This window comes from Manacus candei, unplaced genomic scaffold (genome assembly GCF_025592945.1).
Source record: "Manacus candei isolate 608988 ecotype Guabito, Panama unplaced genomic scaffold, ASM2559294v1 h1tg000046l, whole genome shotgun sequence".
NCBI classification, from domain to species: domain Eukaryota; kingdom Metazoa; phylum Chordata; class Aves; order Passeriformes; family Pipridae; genus Manacus; species Manacus candei.
This window is the reverse complement of record NW_026138094.1, coordinates 6,459,928-6,485,740: the sequence shown is the minus strand read 5'-3', so window position 1 is coordinate 6,485,740 and position 25,813 is coordinate 6,459,928. Positions and strand designations below refer to the sequence as shown.

The 25,813-nt window shown below is 39.5% G+C and overlaps 1 protein-coding gene across 4 annotated transcripts; it reads right to left on the bottom strand.

Annotated features, from left to right (window-relative positions):
* Window positions 1-894: 894 nt before the first annotated feature.
* Window positions 895-25,813, bottom strand: SPPL2A (signal peptide peptidase like 2A). Of its 4 annotated transcripts, XM_051797073.1 has the most exons (17): window positions 25,592-25,790; window positions 21,954-22,073; window positions 20,707-20,889; window positions 19,803-19,892; window positions 16,440-16,573; window positions 14,213-14,364; window positions 13,360-13,456; window positions 11,960-12,061; window positions 11,174-11,255; window positions 10,793-10,867; window positions 10,113-10,169; window positions 9,903-9,956; window positions 9,377-9,476; window positions 8,456-8,533; window positions 7,953-8,113; window positions 5,784-5,817; window positions 895-1,220 (listed from the first exon to the last, which is right to left on the bottom strand). In XM_051797073.1, exons 1-17 carry the CDS (start codon window positions 25,643-25,645, stop codon window positions 1,189-1,191), a joined length of 1,605 nt encoding a protein of 534 aa, XP_051653033.1. In that variant the 5' UTR covers window positions 25,646-25,790; the 3' UTR covers window positions 895-1,188. The 4 variants fall into 4 exon arrangements, with proteins under 4 accessions (XP_051653033.1, XP_051653036.1, XP_051653035.1 ...); XM_051797076.1 differs by lacking the exon at window positions 5,784-5,817 and having other exon boundaries at window positions 25,592-25,813; XM_051797075.1 differs by lacking the exon at window positions 9,903-9,956.

The window sequence follows — 25,813 nt, the reverse complement described above, 5'->3', positions numbered from 1 at the left end:
AACTCTTCTAAATGCAAATAATGATTTAAACTATTTATCCTTTTCCAAGTCTTTAAGAGCTAAAACAAATTAACATTAAACAAGTTAAACACATGCATTGGCTTTAACTAACACAGGCACTACTAGCACTATTCAAACCTGGTTTGTCTATCAATTGCAAAGAATTTTCAAAAACAGTTTAAAAAGTATGGTGCAGATGCAAAAGGTAAAAAAAAAAAATATTCTGTCCTGTTTTCCCCCATCCCTTTGAATTGATCCACAGCCAAATGAAGACCACAAATAGAGACCTAGTACAGACCTACTCTTAACCAGTAGAAGAACCAGGCCAGAGTTAACATTTCACATCACACCCCAAAACAGCATTTATTGAGTAAAAAACCTCTTGCCTTTTGCACCATCTTGTTTGTCAACCACTGCAGCTGCACAGAATTTTTCAGGATCATTGTGTAAGTACCTTTTCCCCCCCCTTTTATTTTTTTTTTTAAATGTTTGGTGATGTATACAATCCAAAGACTTGCACCCAAGCTTAGCAATTTTCACAGTTAAGGCATAAGCCAGTGATACAACGGGGGGGAGGGAGGAAGAGCTCACAACCCCACACTAAATTTGCCCTGTTATTGATTTTATGGCTTATAACGTACATAGACACACACACACTGTTTACTGAATTACTTGTAGTAATGGAACTATACTTTCATTCCTCAGTTGCTATAGCTGCATTACAATCCAATGTTGCATTCAAAATCTGGAAGGAAATCCTAGGAAAGGTACTGTGTTTTCTTTTAAAGAAACTCGACTAGTCAATCAAAGTTTTAAAAAACCAGTTCAGGCATCAAACCAATATGGGCAAGCAACTTGTACAAAAATATACTGTATAGAAACACAGTTGGAAAATTGCATAGAAAATATCCTTTTATTTAAATTGAAATAAGGCACAGTTTTACTAGCTATGGTTTGGCTGTAAAAATGCAAGTCTATTTTGATTACTTTTAAGTCGTTAACAATATTTTCCATAAAAATATAGGTGCAGGAATAAAAAACCCTTTTACACAGAGTGGGAAACACTCTATTGTAAAATTTCACCAAATTTAGTGTAATTCAGTTGTTGAAAATTCAAATGCCATTTTGAATCAGGATCCCATATGTTATTGTCCTCCAGGCTGTTCAGGGGCCGATACTGTGCTTTCTTCATTTCCTGTGTAATCCAGGTGTTCCATCATCTAAATGTAAAAAAGAAAAAAGAAAGGAAAAGAGATGGCTCTTTATAAAGAAATATTGCTTTCCCCCCATTGATCTGAAGTATTTGTTAGCTAAGAGAGATATAATTAAACATTTGTTAGAGTACATTTTAGCAGCATACAGATAGGAAGTCCTCTATAGATCAAAGAAGTATTCAAGCTAAATAATCAAAGCTCCATTAGCTAATGCTTTCCACTACAAAAGCATTCTCCAACCAAGGACTCAAGTCCTCTACAAGAAATTAAACTTATGAGTCAGAAGTATCTTGATTATTAAATACAAAGAACAAAAAAACCAATTGGGTTTAAGCAAATTTTTCAAAGAGACAGTTTTCAGAACTGGAAGTAGACTCTAGGATCTAACCTGACATTTACAGGTAGCAAGCAACAGCTTGAACAGAAAAAAGTGGCTTTCTCTTTTCACGGCTGTAAAGGCTACTTATTATCATTAGTAAAAACTAACTATTGGTAACAGCTCTTTGTAAATTTTCCTTCTATTTTAAAGAGGATAAGGGAAATGGAACTGTAAAGTCTTGCAACAGATGAGAATCTAAACCAGATTATTATGTAGACTGATTATACTTTCCAATTAATGTAACTGATTAGATCACTTGAATAACACAAGACAAATTTGTACTTGTCCCAACTAAAAAGCCCCATTTCCCTATCCACTGCTGTACTGCTAGAGGGCAATGAAGGCTCTGGTTTTCCCCTTGGGAAAAGTCATTGAATGTATTACACAGGTAAAGTACACATTTGTTAGTGAGACAAACCAAGACCATCAGTTTGAGGGCTTCAGAATTAAACATAATTAACAAGAGGCCAAGAACTGGACAGTTTTGGTAGCTGACAACCATAGATAGAAGATACACAAGTAGCACAACCAATGCTGAAAAACAAAGTGTCAAGGAGCTCATGTGCCCAGCGTGGCAGGATTATTAGGACAAGGGATAATGCATTCAGCATCAAAAGGTAGAAAACCACACGGACGTTCTTCCTTAGTGGCATAACCAGCCCAGGAGTGAGAATTCTCCCTGTCTTCCTGTAAAACAGCTGCTCACTGTGTGGGTTCTGATCTAAGCTGGTCAGATTTCCACACAATAGGTTCCTTGTTTACTAGCACCCACTGGAGAATCCTTGGCAACAGGCTCTGACACTGTTGTGCTGTACACATTTTAGTGTGATATAATTCTATCAGAGAGACAAGTTCCATTAACTTCTCTCTTCTTCTCCAGCTGTGACCCATCTCTGTGCCATTCCTTCTTTTATGCCAACAGAATTGTTTCATTGAAAGGCACACAAATACACCTTATCAAAAGCAGGTTTGCTTAAACAAGCTGTTTCACAGTCCAGCCACACCAACATGCTGTACAGTAAGCTGACAGTTCCAAAAAACAAGTCAGTGGGATTTGGGTAATGCTCAGGAGAGCCTAGGGGCCACAATATCATTTTGACTCAGACTAGAAAAGGTCTTTCACAACTCTTTCTTCGTGTGTCAGAATTAAGACAATAAGAATAAAGGCAGGCACCAGTCTTGCCAGTAGACCTAAGAACGGAGTTACAGCAACAGCACACACTCAGTCCAGCAGTGAACACCCAGCTCCTGTGACAATGACAATTTTGCATTCATTTCAGTATATTCAGACTTTCCCCCCTGCACTGTAACCAAAAATCCACATCAAAAGTCACCCAAAGCAAAACACTCCCTACAATTACAGAACTCAAACCATCCCTTGGAATGAAATCTGAAGTATTTGTTTCCAGGATAAAACAAGAACAACCTCCCCTCACAGTACCATATTACATCAAGTCATGCCATATATCCTCCTTCATCCCAGGGAAGATCATCTAACAGCTGGCAGAGAGAAGGCAATTTTGGTCAGCAGAGACAAGATGCTTCTAGAGTTAAGAGTCACCGCTATTCGCAACAATTCGGTGTATTCCACAGTCAAAGGTTCTTTTCTTAATCCTACAACACTGAAAGTAGCAAAAAAAGTACTTTTTTGTACAAATGCTGGAGACAGCACCTGTATTTAAATTTTAAGTTCTAAGCTTAATAATCAGATTTTTAAGTTAACTTTTAAAAACCTGAAAAAAACTTTAAAAGGCCCAGTAAAGCATCAAGGATGTTTTGATGTTTTTTTTTGTTTGTTTTCTTTTTATATAAATGTTACAAAATTAAAAAAGCCACCCCACCCCATTTCTAATCTCTCTTCCACATTGAAGGAGAGCCCATAACTTGAAGCTGGGGACAACAGGTGCCTCTCCAGAAGTCTGACATCGCATTAAGCAGCTTTTCCCACACATGTATCTCCATTGTAGATTCTCTCAGGACAACTCCATCCTCAAAGCCTCAGCAGAAGTTGCAGGAATCTTTATGACAACCGGCAGCAAAATGAAGGCACCTCGATACAATCCTGGACAAAGTTGTTGTTTTAACCCTCAGAAGAGTCAAAGCAATCTGACATTGTGGAGAGCTGGTGAACATGTTTAAAAGTGAAAGAGATTTAGAAGCTCTGCTCCCACATCTGAATTCCTGACAGTTTTTAAGGGGGAGGTGTTAAGACAGCTTTGTAACTGAAATACATTTATGTTTAACCTATCTCCTAACACGGTGAACAATTAAAAACTAAACCCAGCAAACTCACCCCAAAAAAAGCACTCCCACAGAGCCAAACTAGAAATGGCAATACCAATTCCTCCCTGTAAGACTACACAGTACCTAAGACACACTTGCCTGCAAGATTCACTTGGATGATGTTGCATTCACAGAATTCTTAACAACTCACAGGTATGATGAATCTGTGAGTTTCTAAAAATGTGATTATAAAAATGATGGTACTAAACTGCAGGTGCATGCTGTGTAACATGCCAATGCCAAATCTGTTGATTTATTACTTCAAACAGAGATAAGAAGTGCTGAGCACTTAAAACTGACAGACTCTTAGAAGTTGCAACTGTCCTATGTAGAAAATTTCAAAGGTGCATTAGTCCACTAGATTTTTCATGTTACTACTAAAAGTATTTCATAGCTTGTACTGATGCAAAAAAACTAGTATTTTAAAATTAATAACTGGAAAATAAGTATGAAATTAGTTTATCATGCAGGCATGCATGAGGAGTATAAGCAATCCAGAAAACACAGAAAAAACTTTTTTATACACTCCTCAGCAGCAATACTGCCTATTTAGGTGGCAGGAAAGTCAGTACATTACTCTCCCAAGAAATGCCTGTGCCTATGCTTCAGAATAGTTAAAATGTTTTCCTGTGCAGCAACTCATTACAGCTCAAGACTACTCCATAAAAAAGCCACACAGAGCATAACTAGAATTTCAGACTGCATCATTACACAGAAACAAATGATCTCAGCTATGAATTATGGGACCTCAGAGCTATCTTGAGGAGTCAAGTATTTGTCATATGTATAAAGTAGAAACTGAAAAACTGGTTTTAACAAACCTATCCAAGAACTTGAGTGCACAGAGCAGGACAGAATAGTTTTAAGCTATAAAAATACAGTCTCACCATCTGCTTCTAATTTGCACTCAACCCCTCCCACTTTCTAATATCATCTTCAGTTTATATCTAATTTCTTTATTATTAAGGCTTTTTAATGAGACTTACATTGTTAAAGTTCTCTTTATTAGAAGAAAGAAGCTAACGAGAAGTACTTTTTAATTGAGAATTTCAGACACAGTCAGGGAAAGTTCACCATCTCAAATCGTCTTCAGTGCACAGAGCAGACACCCTACGCTTTATAAATAGATGTATAACTCCAGACCAGCAACTATAATTCAAGATTATATTTAAATTCCACATGAAGCTGAAATTTGAAAGCTTGCACTGCTCTCTCCAAGCTATGTGGACAGTAAAAATAAACACCATCAGTGTTAGCAGTCATGAGCTACAGCCAAGGAAGGTCAAACCTCGCTGCAGTCCAGACGCTGCACAGCGGCAAGACCACAAAAGCTGGTCTGAATCCCGGCTCCCACTGCAAGCAGTGCAGGCAGGATGGGGTAAAGGACACTGTGCAGCAGTCAGTGACAGAGGGACAGTAAGTGCAATTACTAAAGGCAAATTTATCATGCTCAGCATTATAACAGACTATGACAATTTTTGTTTAGCACTAAGTAGGTTTTCATGTCAATGCACTGACACAGAAAAATCAGGTGAAGGACTTCAGTATAGGTAACAGAAGAGAAAATAACATCAGTTGTAAATATTTTAAGACACTCCTAAGGATTTGGGAAGTTAGAAAGCAGAGAAGCATAGGAAGCCTGCCTTCAGGCTTAGGAATCATGGCTCTGTTGCTACTTAATTACATTTTCCTGTATTCCTTTAAAAAAAAAAAAAAAACCCAAAACACTCAAGTGCGATGACAGATTTATATTTTGTCTTCAGTTCTATCCCTTTATATTGAGCTATTCAGAGAAATTAAAAAGTAGATGCAAAAAAGACTGAAAAGAGAAAGCGGAGGGAAAAAAAGGAAAAAAGAAACCACAAGATGATTAAGAAAGTTGCATTAAAAGAAGACCATAATCACACCTTGTAGCAAAGGCGTCCTGGACGAGTCCGATACCTAAATAAAATTCATTCAATTATTAAAACCATATGCAACAAAACCAACAAAAATCAGAAAAACCCAAAACTCAAAAAAGCTAACTAATGAACTATCATGAAGTTTAGTCACCTGATGCACTGCACATGCTCTTCTATCCCTATTCTTAGGACACTTTGCTCTAACATCTGTGCAAGGTTTCTCTGCTCCCATGAGGACAAAGCAAACCCCTACACAAGTCTGACTACCCTTGTCAATGGGGCACCTCTCCCCAAGGCAAAATCACCACAGCTGTAGCCAAAAAGTCTTCTGACACCTTTCTCTATCTTTCCTCCTTAGACTGAGCACTGAAAACTGGACATTTCAACCCCAGGCCTGTGTGAGTTGGGGTGGTTTGGGATTTTGTTTGTTTGTTTGTTTGGAGTTTTGGCATGTTTGTTTGTAAGTGCAGTAAAGACAGTTCAAAATACAGCTTTAGGTGAGGAGAACATCGAATGAAAAGATCAACACTGCAGCATTTCCAGAGTGCAACTTGAATAACACCCTCTGGGAAGAAAAATTAATATAAAAATATTCTTCAGATAGTTATAGAAAAATAGGAGTTAGCAAAGTTACACAGAGGTGCTCAATCACAGACGAGTCTACTTGGGGTGGTGGAGTGGGGGTTGAAATCAACATTTTAAATCATGCTAGAAATGGAAGTCATCTGACCTCAAAACAAGCTGAAGTTCAGAGTAGCTTTAATCCTTCAAGAAACCAGTTGAAAGGACACGAAATAACTACTATGGCAACATAATTCTTTCAAGTATGAGTTTTGCTACAAGAAGTACAAGAAATTTTTGTCGCTAAGGAGAGCTGCCAAATTTACTTAGGCCAGTCTTACTCAGAACTCAAGTGAAGAAAATAAATTGCAAAGCATTTTGCCCCCAACAAACCCAGAGCTACTGGGCTTCATATATGTGATGCTGTTCATTTTAGGATAGCAAACAGTCACCAATTTATATACAAATGGACACTAAGCCAAATTCATTTAGACCTACAGAGGAACATTTCTATTCACTGGACCTCAGAAAGGAGAAAAGGTGCTTTTGTAGACAAAAAGACAGGGTATTTAGTTAAAGCTGAAACTCTCCGGAGTAATTTCACACCTAGCCAACCTCTAGCTGAAGCAGGTGTACAATACTGGTTAGATGAACAAAAGGTTCAGCTGCAGTGTTTAGCTGTAATACTATAGGAGCTGCCTGCCTGTAGTTTTACATTTACAAGAATTACCCTTGATTTCCACTAACCCACTTAAACCTTGCAATCCAGAAGTTGAAAAAGCAGGAGCTGCTCCTTTCCATCAACCTGACACCCACCTTCCCCCACAAGAAACTACCCAATCTCAGAGTTCAACACAGCCTAGACACAGGTGAGTGTCTGAACTCACACCATATTGGACTTTAGGTCTCAAGCAAAATGTGGAGTAATCTGAGATTGGTCTGCCCTATGATCAGTGCCAGCTCACAAGGGCTACTGGCACACTCAGCTACTACAGCAAGTTCCAGCAGGGAAATGTGCACATGGCAACAGGCAACAGGTGGGATTTTAAGGAGTGCAATTCCTGGGTAGTGTCAGACCTAACCAAGGGGGAAATGCAGAATGCCCAAGGCAGTGTGCCCACAGTGTGTGCTGTGACAGGAAACACTTATGTAACCACCCAGTTATTTTGTTGCTGAGTGCTCGGTACAATCCTGACAGTGCAGGACATCAGTGATGCATGGAAAGTTTCTAAAATTCTAGTTGATCACCAACCTTTTTGGAACTGTCTCTGATACAGGAGTAGTGCAGATTGGAGTCTGCATGCTTAGTTCAGTGACTCATGTCATACTATATCAAGATGATCGATGAGGAATGTCAAATTATGAGAACAGATTTATGAAAATAGAACAAACTACTTTTCCTCCCTAAGTACTGAACCAGCTATTTCATCTCCCTTAAGCTCTGTTCTCCATGTCAACTCCTAGACTAAGATTTTCTAAGAGTAAAAACTGCTTTTCCTTATTAGTTCCAAAAGATCACAGGAAGACCAGCAAAAATGGGACTGCAGGTGATTTATTACCAAGTACTCAAAGAAGCATATACTCAAAGGAACTAACCCAAGGCATCCAGCCTACCTGGTAACTGCTTCCTTTCCAAAACTTCTTCATCTCTTTGCGCCTCCAGGCAACAAGTGAGCTGGTGATGAGTGTACATGGTACAAGATAGAGAAGGGCAGGTTGTCCCATCTTCATTAGTGCCAGAACAACAAAAGTCAGCACCATACCAACAGCATAAGCTATAAAAAGATATTTATACAGACACAATCAAGAACAGGAGAATTTTTAGATTAAGTCAGATAAGACAGAATTATTTTTTTTAAAGCAGTATCTTCCTTGTTACTATAACTGAAGACAGACAACTGATTGCTCTGCATTTGCAAGATTTCTCAAAGCAACTGACTACCTTTAAGAATAGTCACTTTAAATATTAGCAGGCACACTAAAAAGAGATATATATTTATATTTTATAAAGAGATTCTTGACAACATTGAACTTTTACCTGAAGAAAACTACCTAGTTCTGACATTTAAACAAAGCTATTATGAAGACCAACAATAGTGAAATATCACATGATTTACCTATTGTGCAGGAAATGTAGTATACAGAAGACGAACTTGTTTGAACATCAAATCTTCGGCAATAGGCAACCAGAAGCCCTTGAGGGAAAAAAAAAATTAAAAAGGAAAAGGATTAATGAAATGTCTGGCCATGAATTTTCTTCTCCCCAATCTCCAAATGAAAGCAGCATAAAAAAATTTATAGTAAGACTTCCCACTACTGTATGTTATCTTCTTCCCATTTATTTCTGGAAAGCCAAGGACCAGTTTAAGAAATCCTACAGTTAGCCCAGGAATTCAAAGCCATACTGGAAATATGAGCCAAGTGAGCTCGATATTAAAAGGGTTTGTTTTTTAAGCAAGCTAATTACATTTTCAGTAATTATGCTATTTTAGGCTGTTTTCAGTTTTCTAACACAGAAGAGTAACAACCTATTTTTAATACTTTTCTTCAACAGGATTCTAATGCTCACACTTAACATTCAGCAATTTTGCCTACATGTGCTTAAGTAGTTTGCTCAACACTCCAACTATGGCAAAATTCAGCTCTTCTGACAAAGATGGGAAAACTGGGCAATACATTTTCTGTTACTTCACCTCTAATTATGTAGTCTTGGATACAAAAATCCCATGAAGTCACAGAATACCTACTTTCTGTGAGATTTGGATGAAATTTAGTTAATACTGACAACTGGATTTATCCATGTGACTTGTATTTACACAATCCAGCACAATAATAAAAACCTGTCACAATTGAAGTGTTCTGCAACACACCAAGCTTTCTTCTATTGTGGTTTTTGTTGTATTCTGCACTGACAGATCAAGGCAAACTGCAGCATTTGATTTAGTAATTACTCTGTGAATAAGCTCTACTGTAAGTCAGTTGAGAATCAAACCCAAAATATTTAACCTGAAGTTACAATTACCAAAACCTTTGCTCACCTGGGACAATAATGTCTCCAAAACCCAGCAATGAAAATGGCAAGTCACACAGTGTCGATGCAGAGTGTTCAAGTCTAGGCACTCTAATAACCACAGGTAACTGGAAAACATTATTTCAGAAGCCATATAAATCTCATCTAAAGCATCCTGGTGTTTTGGATTTTTGGTTGCTTAATTTAATAAACAGTTTAAATATAATTAACTTATTGTTAATGCAGAACTTTAAAATAGGTCGAACCTAAAGTAAAAACCAGAAACCAACACAGAAAATAGATAAAGCTTAAGGCAACAGGTAAGCTGGAATTTCAGATTTACAAATAATATACAGACCAAAAAAAAAAGAAGTTAAAACAATATTTAACCATGTAATCGGAGTAACAAATCTGGATTATTAACCTAACTATAGAATACTGATCAATGATATCCAGGCCCTGAAGAGAAATTTGGACAGTCAGGTTTTCCCCAAAAGAATAGTCTTTTCAGAGGGAATAATTTAAAAATCCAGTATCTGAAATACAATCCTTACTTTCTCATGGGGAGCTGAGCGTTCAGTAGGGACTTCCACCAAGTTTCCATCACTCTAGGATCAAACCCAAGTCAACAGGAATTTAATACTTATAAGAAAATAGCAGAAGCTGCTGTATTTTGTGAGAAAGTTATGCCAAAAAGCGCACTATGAATTAGCTACGCAGAGTCAGTATTTTTATGCTGCACGTGTTAAAATGACTTTTCATACCTTTTCACTGTTTCCAAAGGGACCAGCTGCAACTTCAACCATTATACTTGCCCCATTCTGAAATTACAGTTATTTTTCCAAAAGTTAGTGGTTTAATGCATCAAAATTTTCATACCACATTTACAAAAACTGCTTGTACCTCCACCTACAATTCAGGATTGGAAAAATCCTGAACATCAAAGCAAATGCACGAGTACTGTACAGTATTATACAATAAAAATCATGTAGTCCAGCCTAAAACCACTGTTAAAAAAAGCCCCAAACTACAAGTCCACTAGATGTAGCTGGAAGTTTAGATAAAAACATGTCAGCTTTTTCTGCCATGAGCTTTTCTGCTTCAAAACAAGAGCAGGTGATGCTTGCACAGAATTCATACTACACTGCAAGTGAGCATGGCAGAAAATACTAGAGCATTTTCCAATATACAGGTGTTTAAAGCAAAAGAAGGAAAAAAACTGGAGGGCAGCAATTTCTCATCATCACACTGTCCCTCAACTGGGGACAGTTTACTTTTGGCCATGTGATTGCCATAAAAATTTAGGCCATTGTTGTTTTAAATGGGTAAAAAAGAAAAGAAAGTCAGCTTTTCCTTCTTGAGAATTCTGAAAACACTGACCTGTTGGACAAAAGCACTGCCCCAGTAACCAAACATTTTTGTTAAGATAAATTCACAGACATACCTTAGTGATAAATGGTGTTATGAAGACAAAAAACACATCATATAGAAGCAGAAGGCCTAGAAGTATTACACAGGACTGGCAAAAACAAAAAAAAGAGAAGAAAATATTACTGTGGGTTTTCAAGGATTACATAGCTGGATTCTGGTACCACTACTGTGCCACCATGTAAAAACCAACCCAACCCAACCCCACCCCATGCCATGCTTTTTAATCTGGCATAACACTTAGAATAGGGTTAGTGTCTTTTAATAATTATTAAAAATTGTAAAGATTACATTTTTTAATATAGATTTCTTGAGTGTTGAAAAATCTATTTCCTGACAATAAACTTCCAGATTCACGGCAGTAGAATACTATGTTAAGGTAAGCAACTTACGGTACCTTAAAGTTGGGCATTTTCAGTGTTTTAATGAAGTTTAGGCAGAAGGCAACTCCCAAAATATCTTGCAAAATCCAAGCCCACCTAAAAATAAAAATACATTTTTACAGGTTGTTACTTGTTTTGCTCTGCTTGCATGTGCAGCTTCTGATTTAACTATTGCCTATTAAACTGTCTTTTTCTCAACCCATGAGTTTTCTCACTTTTACCCTTCTGATTCTCTCCCCCATCCCACTGGGGGTGGACTAAGCCAACAGCTGTGGGGGGCTTGGTTTTCAGCTGGGATTATACCCTAACAGTTTTCTTCATCAATGTTCTAAAGAGAAAATGAGTTGAACATGGGCTAGAAGAGGGCCTTGGTGTCCACTGGCGTGATTGCTCACTTGACTGGGAGCCCTACTGAGCATCTGGCTTAAGATGCTACTTGGGATGTACTGCAATACTTGTGTACTTGTGGTCCTGTGCTTCTACAGGCCCATAGGAAGCACAGGACCTCAGGTCCCTATGTTCTTCTGCACCTTTTCCTTCTGGGGCAATCCTCAGCAATCAAGCTAGTTCTTCCTCATCTTCACAGGTTTTTTTGTAACTTCAAATTACCACACAGTTCATTTGCATAGCTTTGTTCTCTATTACTCCCAGGCTTGTTAAGCTTCATAAATACTTTCATGACTTTTTTGAAATTGGCACTGGAGTTTAGAAGGATGCTACACTCCAGGATTAGTGGTAGGATGGGAAGTTCATTAATGCCAATTATTCATATTACTCTGAAGTTAGAACGCACCACTTACCTGTCTTCATTTCGAAACACTGCCCAGACAACAGCTGCTGCTGTGCAGAACACAGCAAGAAAAATAAGCCTCACTTCAATGGTTTTGTTACAACACGTAATCCTAAAAGAAAATAATTAAATTAAAAGAGAAAGCCTGCAACAGCCAAGACATATGCCTGTTCTATCACATTTCCTTAAGCTGACCAGCTCTTCTCATCCCAAAAGCTTCTCCTTTGCACAGCTGTTCTGTCCAGACTAAAGTGACATTATTCTTGCAACTGCAGCACCAATCCTTTTCTGGACTACACTAAAAACCAGCCAAGTGGGGCTTTGATGGCCTGTCCTCATTTTAGCAAACACATCCAGAGAAGGCAGCAAGCAGGTTGAGTTTGTTAAATCCATTTCTGTCAGTTAACTGAACTGTCAGTGAGGGACAGCCATGTCATGATTGCACAAAAGGGTGGTGGTGAGTAAAATCAGTTTTAGGACACATTAATAGAAGATTTAAAATGGGGTAACTATGCATTGCAAAATTGTGAGCCAATATCTGCTTCCAGTTGTCTGGGACAGTTCTTGAACTGATATTAACTGACAGAAGTAATGCCTGTCCTGCAGCTTACACAAAACCTGCTGTCTTTTCTACCTGATCTCTACCTTTGATGGGCTACTGGATCACCTGACACAAATATCCTGCACTAAGGAACATGTAAACAGAATTCCATGATTCCAAGTTCATAAGCTTCATTCTTTTGGGGAAAAAGAATCATTTGTTGCATTAAACATTCAGGATTTTTGAAGTGAAAATACAAGAGAGGAAAACAGGGGCACTACCATACTCACTAATAACTGCAGGATATTTAACCCAGAGTAGTAAAAAGAAGCTGTCTGTACACTGACAACACACTACCCAAGTCAGGACTGTAACTGCTGCCTTCCAACATGGATGGCATGAGCAATGTGTTGCCTTTGCAATAAAGTTAATACTTGGCATTTCACAGGTACAGTATAGAGTAATATGAGGGAAAAAACCCTCTATTGCCTACAAGGTAGTACTTGTTCAAAACAGGATCAAATGTGCAGGATCCCCCCTTGATGAACAAAGTGAGCACACGACAGGCAATCAGAATTTGGTAAAACCAAGCTCAGACAGCCAAGCAGAGCCTTTCAAACTTGACTACAGCAATGCTTTCCAATGAAGGTAATGCAGAAAATCTCCCACAACTATTTTAACTGTTGATTATGCAACAGATACCTTTAATATCTATTAAAGCAGCTTGTAATTTTCTTTTGTAACTATGCCACGCACTAAACCATACAGGAAATACTTTGTCAAACTCATATTTTCACGCCACATTGAGTAGCAAGCAGAAGATATGCAAAGGAAACCTCACACTCATAATAACTGAAGGTGAACAATACCTGCACTGCCCAAATGGGATTTCTCCTACTAATGCTGCCAGGCAGTTGTACAGACTCATCGCAGAGGCCAAGCAGAAGACTGATATTATAACATACACTAAATAAAAAGAACGAAGATGGGAATCAGTGACAAAAAATAACAAACAGGAAGCAAACACAACACACATTTGATATTTTGTGTTCAAGAGGTGTCTGGATCTAGTGCTGGGTGATATGGTTTAGGGGTTACGGTGGTAGTGCTGGGTGGATCATTGGACTGGATCATTTGAACATCTCTTCCAACTTTGAGGATTCTAGGATTTCATGATATAAACTGTTAACAGCTATAGCAGTGCTTGATACAGTCACTGAGACTGTAGTCAGCTGATGACAGAAAGTGCTCAATTCTGAGTGTCTCTGCCATGACAAAGTTCTCATCAAACAAAAACTTGACTTAGAGGTATCAAAATTGCTTTCTACCCAGATCTTCACTACAAAAAACTAAAACCAAACACCAAATCCCAGCTACTAAAAAACATTCTCATCAAGCAAACTCTAAACACTAACAAGTTGTCATTGCCATCCTCCCAAGAACGTTGACATAAATCACAGTTTTTTTACTCGTTGCTAGTCACTTCTTCTCCCCATCACTTCATTCAGAATAAGCATTGTTAAGACAGTCTTTGCAAGACAGTTGAAGAAAGCTTCTCTCCTTTAAGTAGCAATTGCATCTTTTTAACCTTCAACTCACACATGGAGAGAACAATTAAAAAAATTACATTCATTCCAGTTTAGAAATCTACTTTCAGACTTAGACACCTAATAAGATCACATAAAAAAAATAAGTCAAATGAGATTATTCATTGTTTCTTACCTAACCACTTGTAGAAGAAATAAAGTAAGACCAGCATGACACAACAGATGGCAACAAACAAGATAACTGTTACAGGGGTGAAGGTAACATTTTCCTCCTTCTTCCGTCTGGTTTCTCTCTCCCCTGGACTTGCTATTGCTTTCAGATTCTCCCTGTTTTAAGAAAATGACAAACACATTTACCTCAAATGGCAGATTATGAAAATCTTTTACTATGATCATAATTGTTGGCTGTAGAGCATTTAGACTGACAGTGTTCCAGTTTAATCCTTCAAACTATTATTAGACTTAAAACCACAGAAAAAATGGCATGCTTGCTGTTTGAGTTTCTCTCAATTTTTGATGAAGATATGCACTTCCAGCCTAGCATAGATCACAAGGAAAAGATTCTTAACTGCACTCCTTTCCAATTATGTGGTGATTGCCAACTCTAAGGAGCATCCCCCAGTCAAAACCCTGATCTGTATGAAGAAAAGTAGTCCAATACTCTTAAACTCCTTTCCAGGATGCACACACTCAGCTCCATTAGGGCATGACCTCTGCCTACAAAATTTCTTGGGCTAAATGTAGACAATTTGATAAATATGTCTACAATAAATCAAAATCATGAGTATTGCACACTGTTTTAACACCTCAATTAGACATTAAGTGTCTGTAAAACCCACTCATGTTAGCAGAATGAAGCTGGCTATGTACTAGTTCTTTTACTCTGTAATTATAAGGTGTAAGGGTAAGTGAAAGAGAGGGGGTGTAATTGGGGACTTTCACTAGGAGTAAAATTTCTGTACATACATACTCCATATTTATACCTCACCATGCAAAATAAGGAGACTTAAATTGCTGTGTTTGTTCTTTGAGCAGATAGCCCTTCTACTCTTTAGTACAGACACCAGTGCAACTTGCCCATCAGATAACATGCTCCTGATGAATCCCAGGCCCTACTACAAAATGCTGAATTCAGCACAAACAGCCACCTTCAAAAGAGAAAAACCCACAGGAGCAAGGCACTTTGTTAGATGAATCACCTTCTCAGAAGACATGCTTTGAATAAGCAGCTTTAAAAAAAAAAAACTCACCCTAGATTTATGAAAGAGCACTTTCACAAGTTTAATAAATTACACCTAGGTATTTTTCAATATGGCAGACAGCATCACATTTTGTTATTTTAGCAGTCAGAGCAGCCACACCCTGTAGCACTGCAGGGTGAAAAAGAAGCATAATCAGATCCAACCTTTAAAAAAAGAAACATACACACCTCCCCTCGTTCTACTTCTTTAATCTGTTTAAAATCACTAGATTTGCCTAACTAGTGGGAAAGAGGAAGCTGTTGTTATCACATACAATCCTCTCCCTATTGTTCTGGGGACCAAAGCACCAGAATACCACTGAGACATGGAAGGTAGCAACACACACTGGCCTATTCAGCATACACAGGCACCCAAGAATACTGCAGCATAATGCCATGCTCTCAAAGGCCAGCTACAGCCAGCTAACCCCAGACTAAAAACAGCTCTGTGCATCTGTTAAAGCTGCACACCCAGCACGGGGCACAAATCCCTACTACCTTGTTTCTCTGTCTTTGCCACATTCTACACTTCCACTCCCTCCTTTTCCCTGCACAAGGACTATTGCTGCCTCCTTGCCCTTTCCTAGTCCCAGACCTGCTGCTGCCCCAGCTCTGCTGCTCCACCAGATAACACACAAAGTTGAAGCAGATAAGGCAGGCTGGACTTTATCTGGAGCCAGCCAGACTCAACCAAACTGCATTTCCCAGTGTTCCTAGGGACAGGAGTGCTGCACTGCCAGCTGGAATGGAGCAGTTGTACAGACCCCTGCCAATGTAGACACTACATACGACTATAGAAATACCTCTTGAATCACTGGACTTGAAAGGTGTAATGAAAATACCTAATTTCTGTTGTGGATATTGGAGACCTATGATGCCAGTTACAGACTGCTTGGTAATTCATCAAAATGTTAACTCATTCCTTCTCCTAAGAGCTGCATTATCCCTCAGGGACTTTTACTCAAGGCTCCTCAAAGATCTGAGGTGATTTTTCAGAGGTTGCAGTGCTCAAAAATTTCATGGCAAAGCAGCTAATTGCACTTGGATCTTCTAATTTTATAACTACCAACATAAAGCAAAGTAATTTCTCACTGATGATAGTGACAGTTTTCACACACTTTGCAGTCCATGTCATTTAAGCAGCTCCATTTCACAAACTTACAGTTCTGCTACTCCGCTCCAGTAGCCTCCCAGTGCCACTGTAGACACAGCAATTAGGAAGATGACAACCATGCTGTAATCAAACTCTGGCAAAGGTGGTGAATACAGAGTCACATTAACTTCATTTCCAAGTGTCTGAAAAATAACACACAAATTGGTTCATAAGGAGAACAAAGAAATTATAGGGCTTATTTTCCAACAAGATGTACATCATGGTTTCCTGCTCTTGATCTATACAATGCTGAGAGGAAGTTTTCAACTTAGTGCACAAAAGATCCCATATATTTGCCAAGAAGCAAAGCTTTCCACGTTATCTTTCAAGATGGTCAGGTTTGCAAACAATCCTATTACTACCAGTGTGGAAACACAGGGATACCACAAGACAAAATGGTACTTCTTTGCATTCTTTCCACACTTCCCAGAAGTTGTGCCTCTAGCCCAAATATATCAAGTACTACCAAAGATGTCTTCTTTGCAGGAAAGCATATCTAAGGTAATCCACTTGAAATACAAACTCACAGGTCCACTGAGATACCAGCAGAGATCTACCTCTAGCTCTTGAAACCACAAATCTCACCATTCAGATACAGACATGATGCTTCAGATAGAACACAGCGAAAAATCAAAGTGGCAGAAAGTTATTTACTAGCTTTACACAAATATGATTTGAGATGGATTCAAAAGAGAAGAAAGCAATTTCACATTACTTATAAAATTTGAGACCTAAGTAAATAAAACAATCAATTGAAGGACGCTGAAGAAAATGGAAGAGAACACTGAGATGTAAATGGTACTGAATCCTACAAAAATCTTGAAAGCAAAACCAAGATGCTTCCATTTGACTGAAAGGTGAGATTTAAGAAGCATAGAATGGATGATAATTTGACAGGAAATGGAAGGTGGCAGGGGAGACAGGCTTGCTGTTGCAGTCAAAGGAAGTCAAGACATCTAAAGTTACCGTGCAGGGAGAACAGACTTCAGAGATGCTGCAAAAAAACCAGATTTGTTTACAGTCTGTGTGCAAGATAAAAGCAGGAGAGCAGAAAAACATGCCAGGCAGGTTTGGCTACAGGAAGATCAAACTGCAAGTAGAGAGACTGAATGGGAAGCCCAGTAGTGCAGTGGCCACATGGGAAGAAAGCTGATTCATTTCAGCATCTGAGTTACCTAATTACAGATAATAACCTTTCTGCAGGCTAAAAAAAAGTCAGAATCACTCTTTTGCCTGCAGTTATGGAAGTTCAGAAAACAAGGAAGAAAATTAAATTCTAGTGAAACACTGCAGTTGTATGAAGTGGAACATAACATTAAAGAGAAAAAAACCCTATCCAAATTACAGCATCCTCTATGTAAAAAAATAAAAAACCCCCAAACCAGATTCAAAAAAGTGCCAAACCCCCCAAGAAACCTAAAGGCTCATACATTTTTAGTATTAAATTCCAACATATCTTAATCCAGTTCTTCCTTTAAGTTTCATAGATCTTACAAAGTATAGTTTGCATTAGAATCTAAAGTAACTGTTTCCTTTTGTTCCTATACTGTTCTCTTCCCTAAAAACTTGCAAAGTCTCAACTTCCTCCACAGGGAGCACTACAATCAAACAGATTGCATCAGATAACAACTGCAAGAGAGCTGTCAGCTGTTCACTGACTAGATCTGTGACACTGTGCTATTGCTATCAAGACACATGACAGACCTGCCTCAAATGGTGAAGGCTCACAGAGATGAAGTCTTGTAAGAAAAAGTAAAAAGAATGCTTATACAAACCAGTTACCCTCAGACTGGTGCTGTCTGTCTCTTCTAAATAAAAGGAGAAAGCTGGAAGCCTTAAAAAGAGTTAGAGCAGAAATACAACTGTAGTGGGAAGAGTACAATGGCTGTCAGAGTCTAAGCAGGACATGCCATTCAAAACAACAGCTGCCAGTGACATGACAGAAGGCTTTGGCAAAAAACTGGATCAGAACTAGGAAAGGATCACTTGTAGTCTGGGCTGTGTTCCTCACTACTTTTATCTCATTGTAAGACAAATATGAACTCTCTGATTCAACAGCAGTATGAGACATCATGTGGCATACCAATCTACCAGCAAAGTTGCTTTGGGGAATTACTATGGCTATACAGAAGTGATTCTACATGACACCACCCTGAGCAAAACAGGGCAATAAAGTGGTGCAGAGAAGACTCAGAGAACCAATTAGGGACCCAACCTTGCCCCACTTCCCTTTCATGTTACTAGGGCATTTTAAAATCACTCAACTAAGCAAATGACACTTGACTTGAAGGAACAAATCTGAAGACAGAGGACAACCTGAACCAATCCACATTATTTATCAAAGCTACGGCAGACTGAGAACAGCCACCACAAACCTTCAGTCGTGTCAGTGCTCAGCAAGTAGCAATCTTCAATGGGAACAGACAGTAAACAACCAAAAAGTCCTATAAATCTAGGCAGTTTCAGTTTGCATATTTACCTAAGACAATCTCCCATGGCAGCTCTGAAGATTAAGAGCAGAAATGGTGAAGTGAGCTTGCAAATTCATCCGAAGAAACTAAGACTACAGAGGTTAGAGCTAGCCTCTGCTCCCTACAGAAAAACATGTGCAACTCCTGCTTAGCAAAACTATTTAACACTAAATAAAAAACCTAAAACAACAATAACAACAGAAAAAGCCACACTGAAGAAAATATACTGTTTTCCTTAAAACTCTCTGCAATATTCTATATACTTCCCAAAACAAACTTCCCTGCTTATAAAGCTTAGCAGACACCACAAGTGCCTCATTTTAATGACAAGCATTTGACATCTCACCATAAACTCATGAGCAGAAACTCAAACTATACTGCCTAACACTTTAACAGATGCTGTCACGCCATATAAAGAGAAAGCTCCTCATCTGGCAAAGATAAAAAACCCTTTCACCCTCCTCAATATCCAACTTGATAAGGTGCTGCTTGCCTGAAAGCTACTGTGCCATACCTACAAGCTCAACTGTTGTAGTTTCCAAAGGAACAGCCCTCTCAGGCTGTAGCTCTTCACATCTCTCAGGATCTGTAACTGTACACAAGTCTACTGGAAGACAGCTTATCTTGTTTAGCAGGAAGACCTCTAAGATTTCCTTACCTCCAGTTAAGTATTGTGTTTCCCATTCTTAGTGTTCTAATCAATCATTCTCTCTCATTCACCTGAGTTAGGAAGACCAGCACTTCCATGATTTAATGTCCATCCTCTTCTGAGAAACTGAAAGCAGTATCTATGCACATTCAAAACAGGCAGAGATCTGCATCTAACCTGAAACTATTTTATTTATTTGTTCAAATACCTAAGTTTGTACAAACCATAACATGCTGAAGTTCTGTTACTTACCAGCTGCATATCTACTATGTCATTGTATCTTATAAGAGCAACTGGAAGAGTCACATCTTCAAAATCAGTCTTGTTGTCTGAAATAGCAGACTAAAAGGCAAAGTATAAGTGATAAGTATGTTGAGCCTATTTGTGAAGCAGGTTAGATCCCTAAAAGCAGATTATCCTTTAAATTTTAGTGTATTTCCAGGAAGGTAAAACACAAAAAGCTCATTCATCACCCTGTGCAAAAGGTTAATGAAGACAGATGTACTTAAATCAAAACAGGTGATACTAACAACACATCTGGATTCATACAGCTCTTGTGCTTTTATAGTATTACAAGGGATAATCAAAACTGTTTTTATTCTCTACACCTCTTAAACAAGATTGATTTTTCATGATAATCACACAAATTCATAAATTGCACATATTGGTACAAAAATGTTGCAGCTGTGATAGAGAACAAAAAAGCAACAGAAGTATCTGTGAAAATATCTCAAAATACCCTTTTATCTTCAAATTTGGATTACATTTTTGTAGCTTATTTTTATCATACCTGTCTAAAACAGTATCACCTAAGATTACATGGAGTTCAGAATGCACTAAAATTAGGGAATGATAAAGACAAGTACTTGCATTCAGAAACATGACTGAAGTTATAAGGAAGAGAATAACAATACAATGTGGTTGTAGATACTTGCAGCTGATATAACCCAGCACTGCACAGAGGTAACTCAGTCTCAGAACACCAGTCCCACCAGCACAGCACTCTGTGGGAGGGTTAATGACTCCTACTGGAATCCCACCCATAGCCAGGGTCCTCTGCTTTTGGGCTTCTCTCAGCTAACCCTGTACAACACCTCACTGGATCAAACAGGTAAGACACTATTTCACCACACAAGAAAACTGTGTTATAACTTACCAGCCCGGATTTACTGGCAATCAACAGCATCTTAGCACCCAAACTTTGTGCAATTCTTGCTTTCTCCAAAAAGGTGCAGTTTCCTCTCATCACTACAACTGCTTTGTCCTTCATTATGCCAGAAGGAATTTCAGATGAACTGCAGAGGACTGTGGAAGTCAGGTTTTCCAGAGTCCTGAAAGTCTGCAGAGAAAAGAAACATGACAAAGCTAGGAAATTTGATATTACAAACTAACCTAGACGAGTACATTACTATGGTCCTTAACTTGAGGTTTGCCAGAAAGAGGTGTAGCAGAAAATAATCATTAATTCAGGAATATAAAATCACAGCAGCAGTTTCTGCAGCTTGCAATACTGAGGGACATTTAGAACAGCATATAACTGAAATAATCAGGCTGTTTCTAAGTGCAATTTCACAGCAGTTGTTCCTGTAAATTAAACGTAAGAAATTGGTTACGTAGGAAAATCCCTACTTGCAGTTCTGGGGAATCCAATGTACACTCTGTGATATTTCCAGGCTTCACAAGCCAAAAGGGCACTGATGGATACAACACATTCAGAGTTCCAAAGTATAATGCTTGTTCAAAACCTGCTGTTGAGTCTGATAACGTATTACTTACTACAAAATAGTAGTAAAAAAATTATATCCTTATTTCAAAGTTTAATTTCATATTGACAATTATCTTTAAATTGTTGTCAATTTTCTTTAGCCACTTGGATGTCTTGACTAACTAAAGTATCCCAGCAAAGATGTCTGAGGCAGACAAATGATTTTTACTCTTTTTTACATTGAGTTACTCTGTGAATGAATGACAGAAGGGAAGGCAGAGTGCCTTGACGACTCCCAAACACAAAGTGTTTCCTATTTATATGAAGAGTGCCTAAAGAACATTAATTTCTGCCTCACACCAACACACTAAGAAAATAAGGCATGATGATGCATTCCAGATAATCTATTACACCACATGTTTTGAAGACAAGTAAACAGTACATCAAACTGCCGAACCAATATAAAAAAAATCTGTTTCAAAAGTTTATCAATTTTGTAAACAAATAAACAGAACTTTAACTCCCAAATATAAAACACAGACATAATGATATTTGAGGGGTGACAGGGAGGGGACAGCATGACTCAAAATGGTAAATATTCAGTGTAGCACCTACTTAACATTTTGAACACCAGCTATAGCTGACCCAAATTCATACTGCATTCTAGTTCTCAGAGACTGTGACTACAAGCTACTTACAGCATTGTCCAGGCTTTTTGGAAGAGATGTCCACTTAGAATTGTAAATGATGCAGTAATCCTTTGTCACTGGGGGCAGCCTGCTCCCAGAGGCGTGCAGGATCCCCTCATCCGCGGCCACCTGCGAGAAACCAGGGGGTTCTGAATTAAACAAAGCTCAGAACACCACTTATACAGACATCCCTCTAAAAAGTTGTTAGGAAAAGAAAGAGCTTTTAGGAGAAAAAGAATTTATTCACTTAATTATTTTACATAATGACTAATTCCATGAGAGACGGGCAGCTTGAGAGCAGGCCAGAAAACAAGAACCTAGTTACTGTAATGCTGCACAGCTCATGTCACCAAGTATAGAATACCAGCAAGAAACCCAGGCAAATGATTTCAGATTCTGTATCCCATCCCTTCCAAAAAGTGTAAAACTTTACATGGAAAGCAATTAGAACAGCACATGGAAAAAAGATGAAAGTCTTTCCCTCCTTGCAGACTCTAGAATTTCCCCTACTAATAAAGGTATGATATGACAATTCCTGAAATATTTTTTCTCAAACAACTGTAAACACAGAGACCAACTAGTGTACTTTAAAAAGAATTTGTGCAGTTAAGGAAATACTGGTGTTTCTTAAGATTAGACTCCCTCACATAACATGATTTCTGTTATTTACTAATACATCTGAATTTTAAAACTTCTGATAATTTTATGATATATGCCTCTCCTTAAGTATTAATAAAGGTCAGGTACTTCAGTGGATAAATGAACAGACTAAAGATCAAATGCAGCTACAGCTGCATAGTACTGAAAACAAACATAATTTGTATCTCAAAGAAGTGTCACCTTAGGAAAACTGGGAGATGAATTCATTTCATCTGTCTGTCTTGAGACAGAAACTGACCTCCACAGCAACAAGTGTCATTAGATTAAAAACAAATAAACTTAAATCCTGTTGTAAATTCCAGATTTGTATAAAAGAACACTGAGACATTAAGCTAGAAGTGGGTATGGGGGGAAAGCCCAAATACTTGTGATATACAATGCTAACCATTAACAGTGCTACAGAGGCATTTCTCCTCTAGCTCACAGATCTGTATTCTTCAGCAAGTGTGAACTGGAGAGAAAAGAAAAGCATGTGACGATATTGTTTCAGAGGTTGGTTTATGTCTGCCTGGTTTGAATAGCAAAAAGCCTTCTTCGGAGGAATCCATTATATTGGCTACAGCGCACGAACATCTGCTGGGAGAACTGTGGCAAAGGGCCTGAGCACATTAACTGTTTAACATAGAACAGTTCTTCAGCTGTCAGCTAAAATAAATTGTTCCATGATTTATGATCAGCACAAAAATTATCAAGCTTCCCTCTTAAGTGCACTCACCTAAAAGTACAAACTAACGGCAAATTAAAAGCAGTAAAGACTTCCAACAGGTGCAAACCCCAGATGTTTCTATCTATTAAAAGCTCTTTCTGCTTCACAAAGTAGAATAATAAGTGTCTTCTGGGTCCCAGGAAATCAACTGTTAATGCTACACAAGTGTAAATCTACCTAGAAGGAGTGATTACTTGCCTATTTGATATGCTTGTTTTGTTTGGCAAGCTTTCCCTCCCTGGGGATGAATCAGGGAACACAATTCATCCTCATGAGGCGGAGGGAGGCAGGACCAGAGCGTGACATGTACCCACACGTATTCATTGCTGAGCTCTGAAGACAGCATTTAGAAGTCAAAAAAATTAAAAGAAACACTATTGATGGACCACATTTGGAACATCCTTACTGAAATCCCATTGCATCCAGCTGAAGTTCTCTCATTTTCTAATTGCTTCAGTGTCCTTCTTTCACAACAGACAAGGGCTACTGGTTTGGGCACCTGGCCTTGCAGTCAGCTGCATCACTGAACAAATCCTACTCTCAGTATACATGCAAAGTAAAAATTTCTTACTGAGCACATTTTCAATCTTGTTACTTAAGAGAAAGACTAAGAGTGTGTCCACAAAAACAGGTCCTGAAAAAGATTAACCTGCTTCCATAGGTTGACTTGCTCTAGCATAAAAATGTTCCCACATGGTGTAGAGGCATGACAGCTGTCCTTACCTAAAGGGGCATCACCATCTCCTCTCACTCCAGGTTCAGACAGTTCCCAATGGCCCCTCAGCTCCAAACGAACTCCTTCCTATTTTTGAAAGGTAGTTCTCTCATTGTATTTCCCTTCCTTAGCACCTTTAAACACTTTTTTTATAATTCCTTATCTTTGATAGAGAAGAAGTATCACTCTGTCTCTTGCTCTCTAATTTTCCTAACATGTCCTGTCACTGCAGGGATATAAGCTTGAGCTGACTGCTGAGCTTTGGAGTGTACCAGTAACCCCACCACACAGAATACAGGAACTCAAATGAACCAGCAGACACAGAGACCAAACCAAGCCTATATTTACAACATCCACCATAATTAACATCCAGGTAAGACATACAGAAACTCAAAGGTATGGAGCAGGGAGAAGGTATTCTGTACCTAGCAAGTAATAACATAGAAAGAAAGAAAGAGAACAGAACAGCCATGAAGAGAACAAGCATCATTTTGTTGTTCTGTCAGTGGCCTTGTGACACACACAAACTGTCCCTTCTTCCCTCTTTCCAGGCACTGTGACTCAGGGGAACATGTGCCCATGCCCAGAGAGCAGCAGTGGTGCTCTGAACACCTATGACCTTCCTAAGGGCCAACTCCCCATGCTGTTAATACTCCAGATACAGTATCCAATGCTCACCACTGCTACAACTGCATTTGTAGAGCAAAGGAGGAGGCAGGACATGGGGCTGGAGCTTTACAGGAGGGCAGATGCCCCTTCCCTTGTCAACAGCAGCCAACCATTGGGTTAAGGAGCAAAATCACTCTTCAGAAGACCCCAACATAACTAGTGACAACTATGTGGGACTCACAGAGAGAAGACACGAGTTACTTCATCCACAAGCATTCTCAAGGCATTAAGAGACAGTGCTGTGCACCTGTCACATATCCAATGGTGACTTCCCACACAGGAAGTACGCTGCATCCTATCTTACCAAAACAAGATAAAAACTACGTCAAAAAAAAGCAAACAACAACAACCAAACAATTTAGTGGAGCATCATTTAATGCAGATATGCCCTTCATACTGCCTCAGCAGATTACAGAGGTTTCTGGCTTCCCCCTTTCACTACCCCATTTGGCAGAGAGCAGCCTGCCAGATTTCAATGTCCACCCGTGGAAAGGGAGAAGCTCCGAGTATGTCCCACACAGAAACCGAAACGGCACTGGACAGGACAAAAGACAGGACACGTACACACACCACGAGCTTCCCCCCTTTCCTGCACCATAATTTAAAAGCCCCTAGAAACAACAGGTTTACCCACGCAGGCACCCGGGAGATTTATTATCCCGACTCCCAACGCGTGACCGGAGCCGGCCTGGCCTGGGGGAACCGCGGGGCCTCTACCGAGGCCCAAACCCCACGGGCCGCTCTGCGGAGCGAAACCGCCCCTGGGCCGGGGGGAGCCCAGCCCAGCCCAGCCCGGGAGACGGGAGCTGCCGGGAACGGGCATCGGGCGGGCAGGGAGCCCCTCGGCCGGCAGCGCCAGGCGGCCCCATCCGCCAGCGCAGGCAGTGCCGTCCTTACCGGAGGGAGCAGCAGGGCCCCCAGCAGGGCCCACAGCAGCCCGGCCGCCCCCATCGTCCTCTGCCGGCCGCTCGGGGAGGGGCCTCGCTGGGCTCGGGCTCCGCTCGGCCCCGCCGAGCCTTTCCCGGCTCCCGGCGACACTTCCTGTTCCGTGCGGCGGCCCCGGCCCGGGCCCGGGACGCGGCGGGTCCGGCGGGGCGGGGGCGGCGCTGGGGCGGCCGC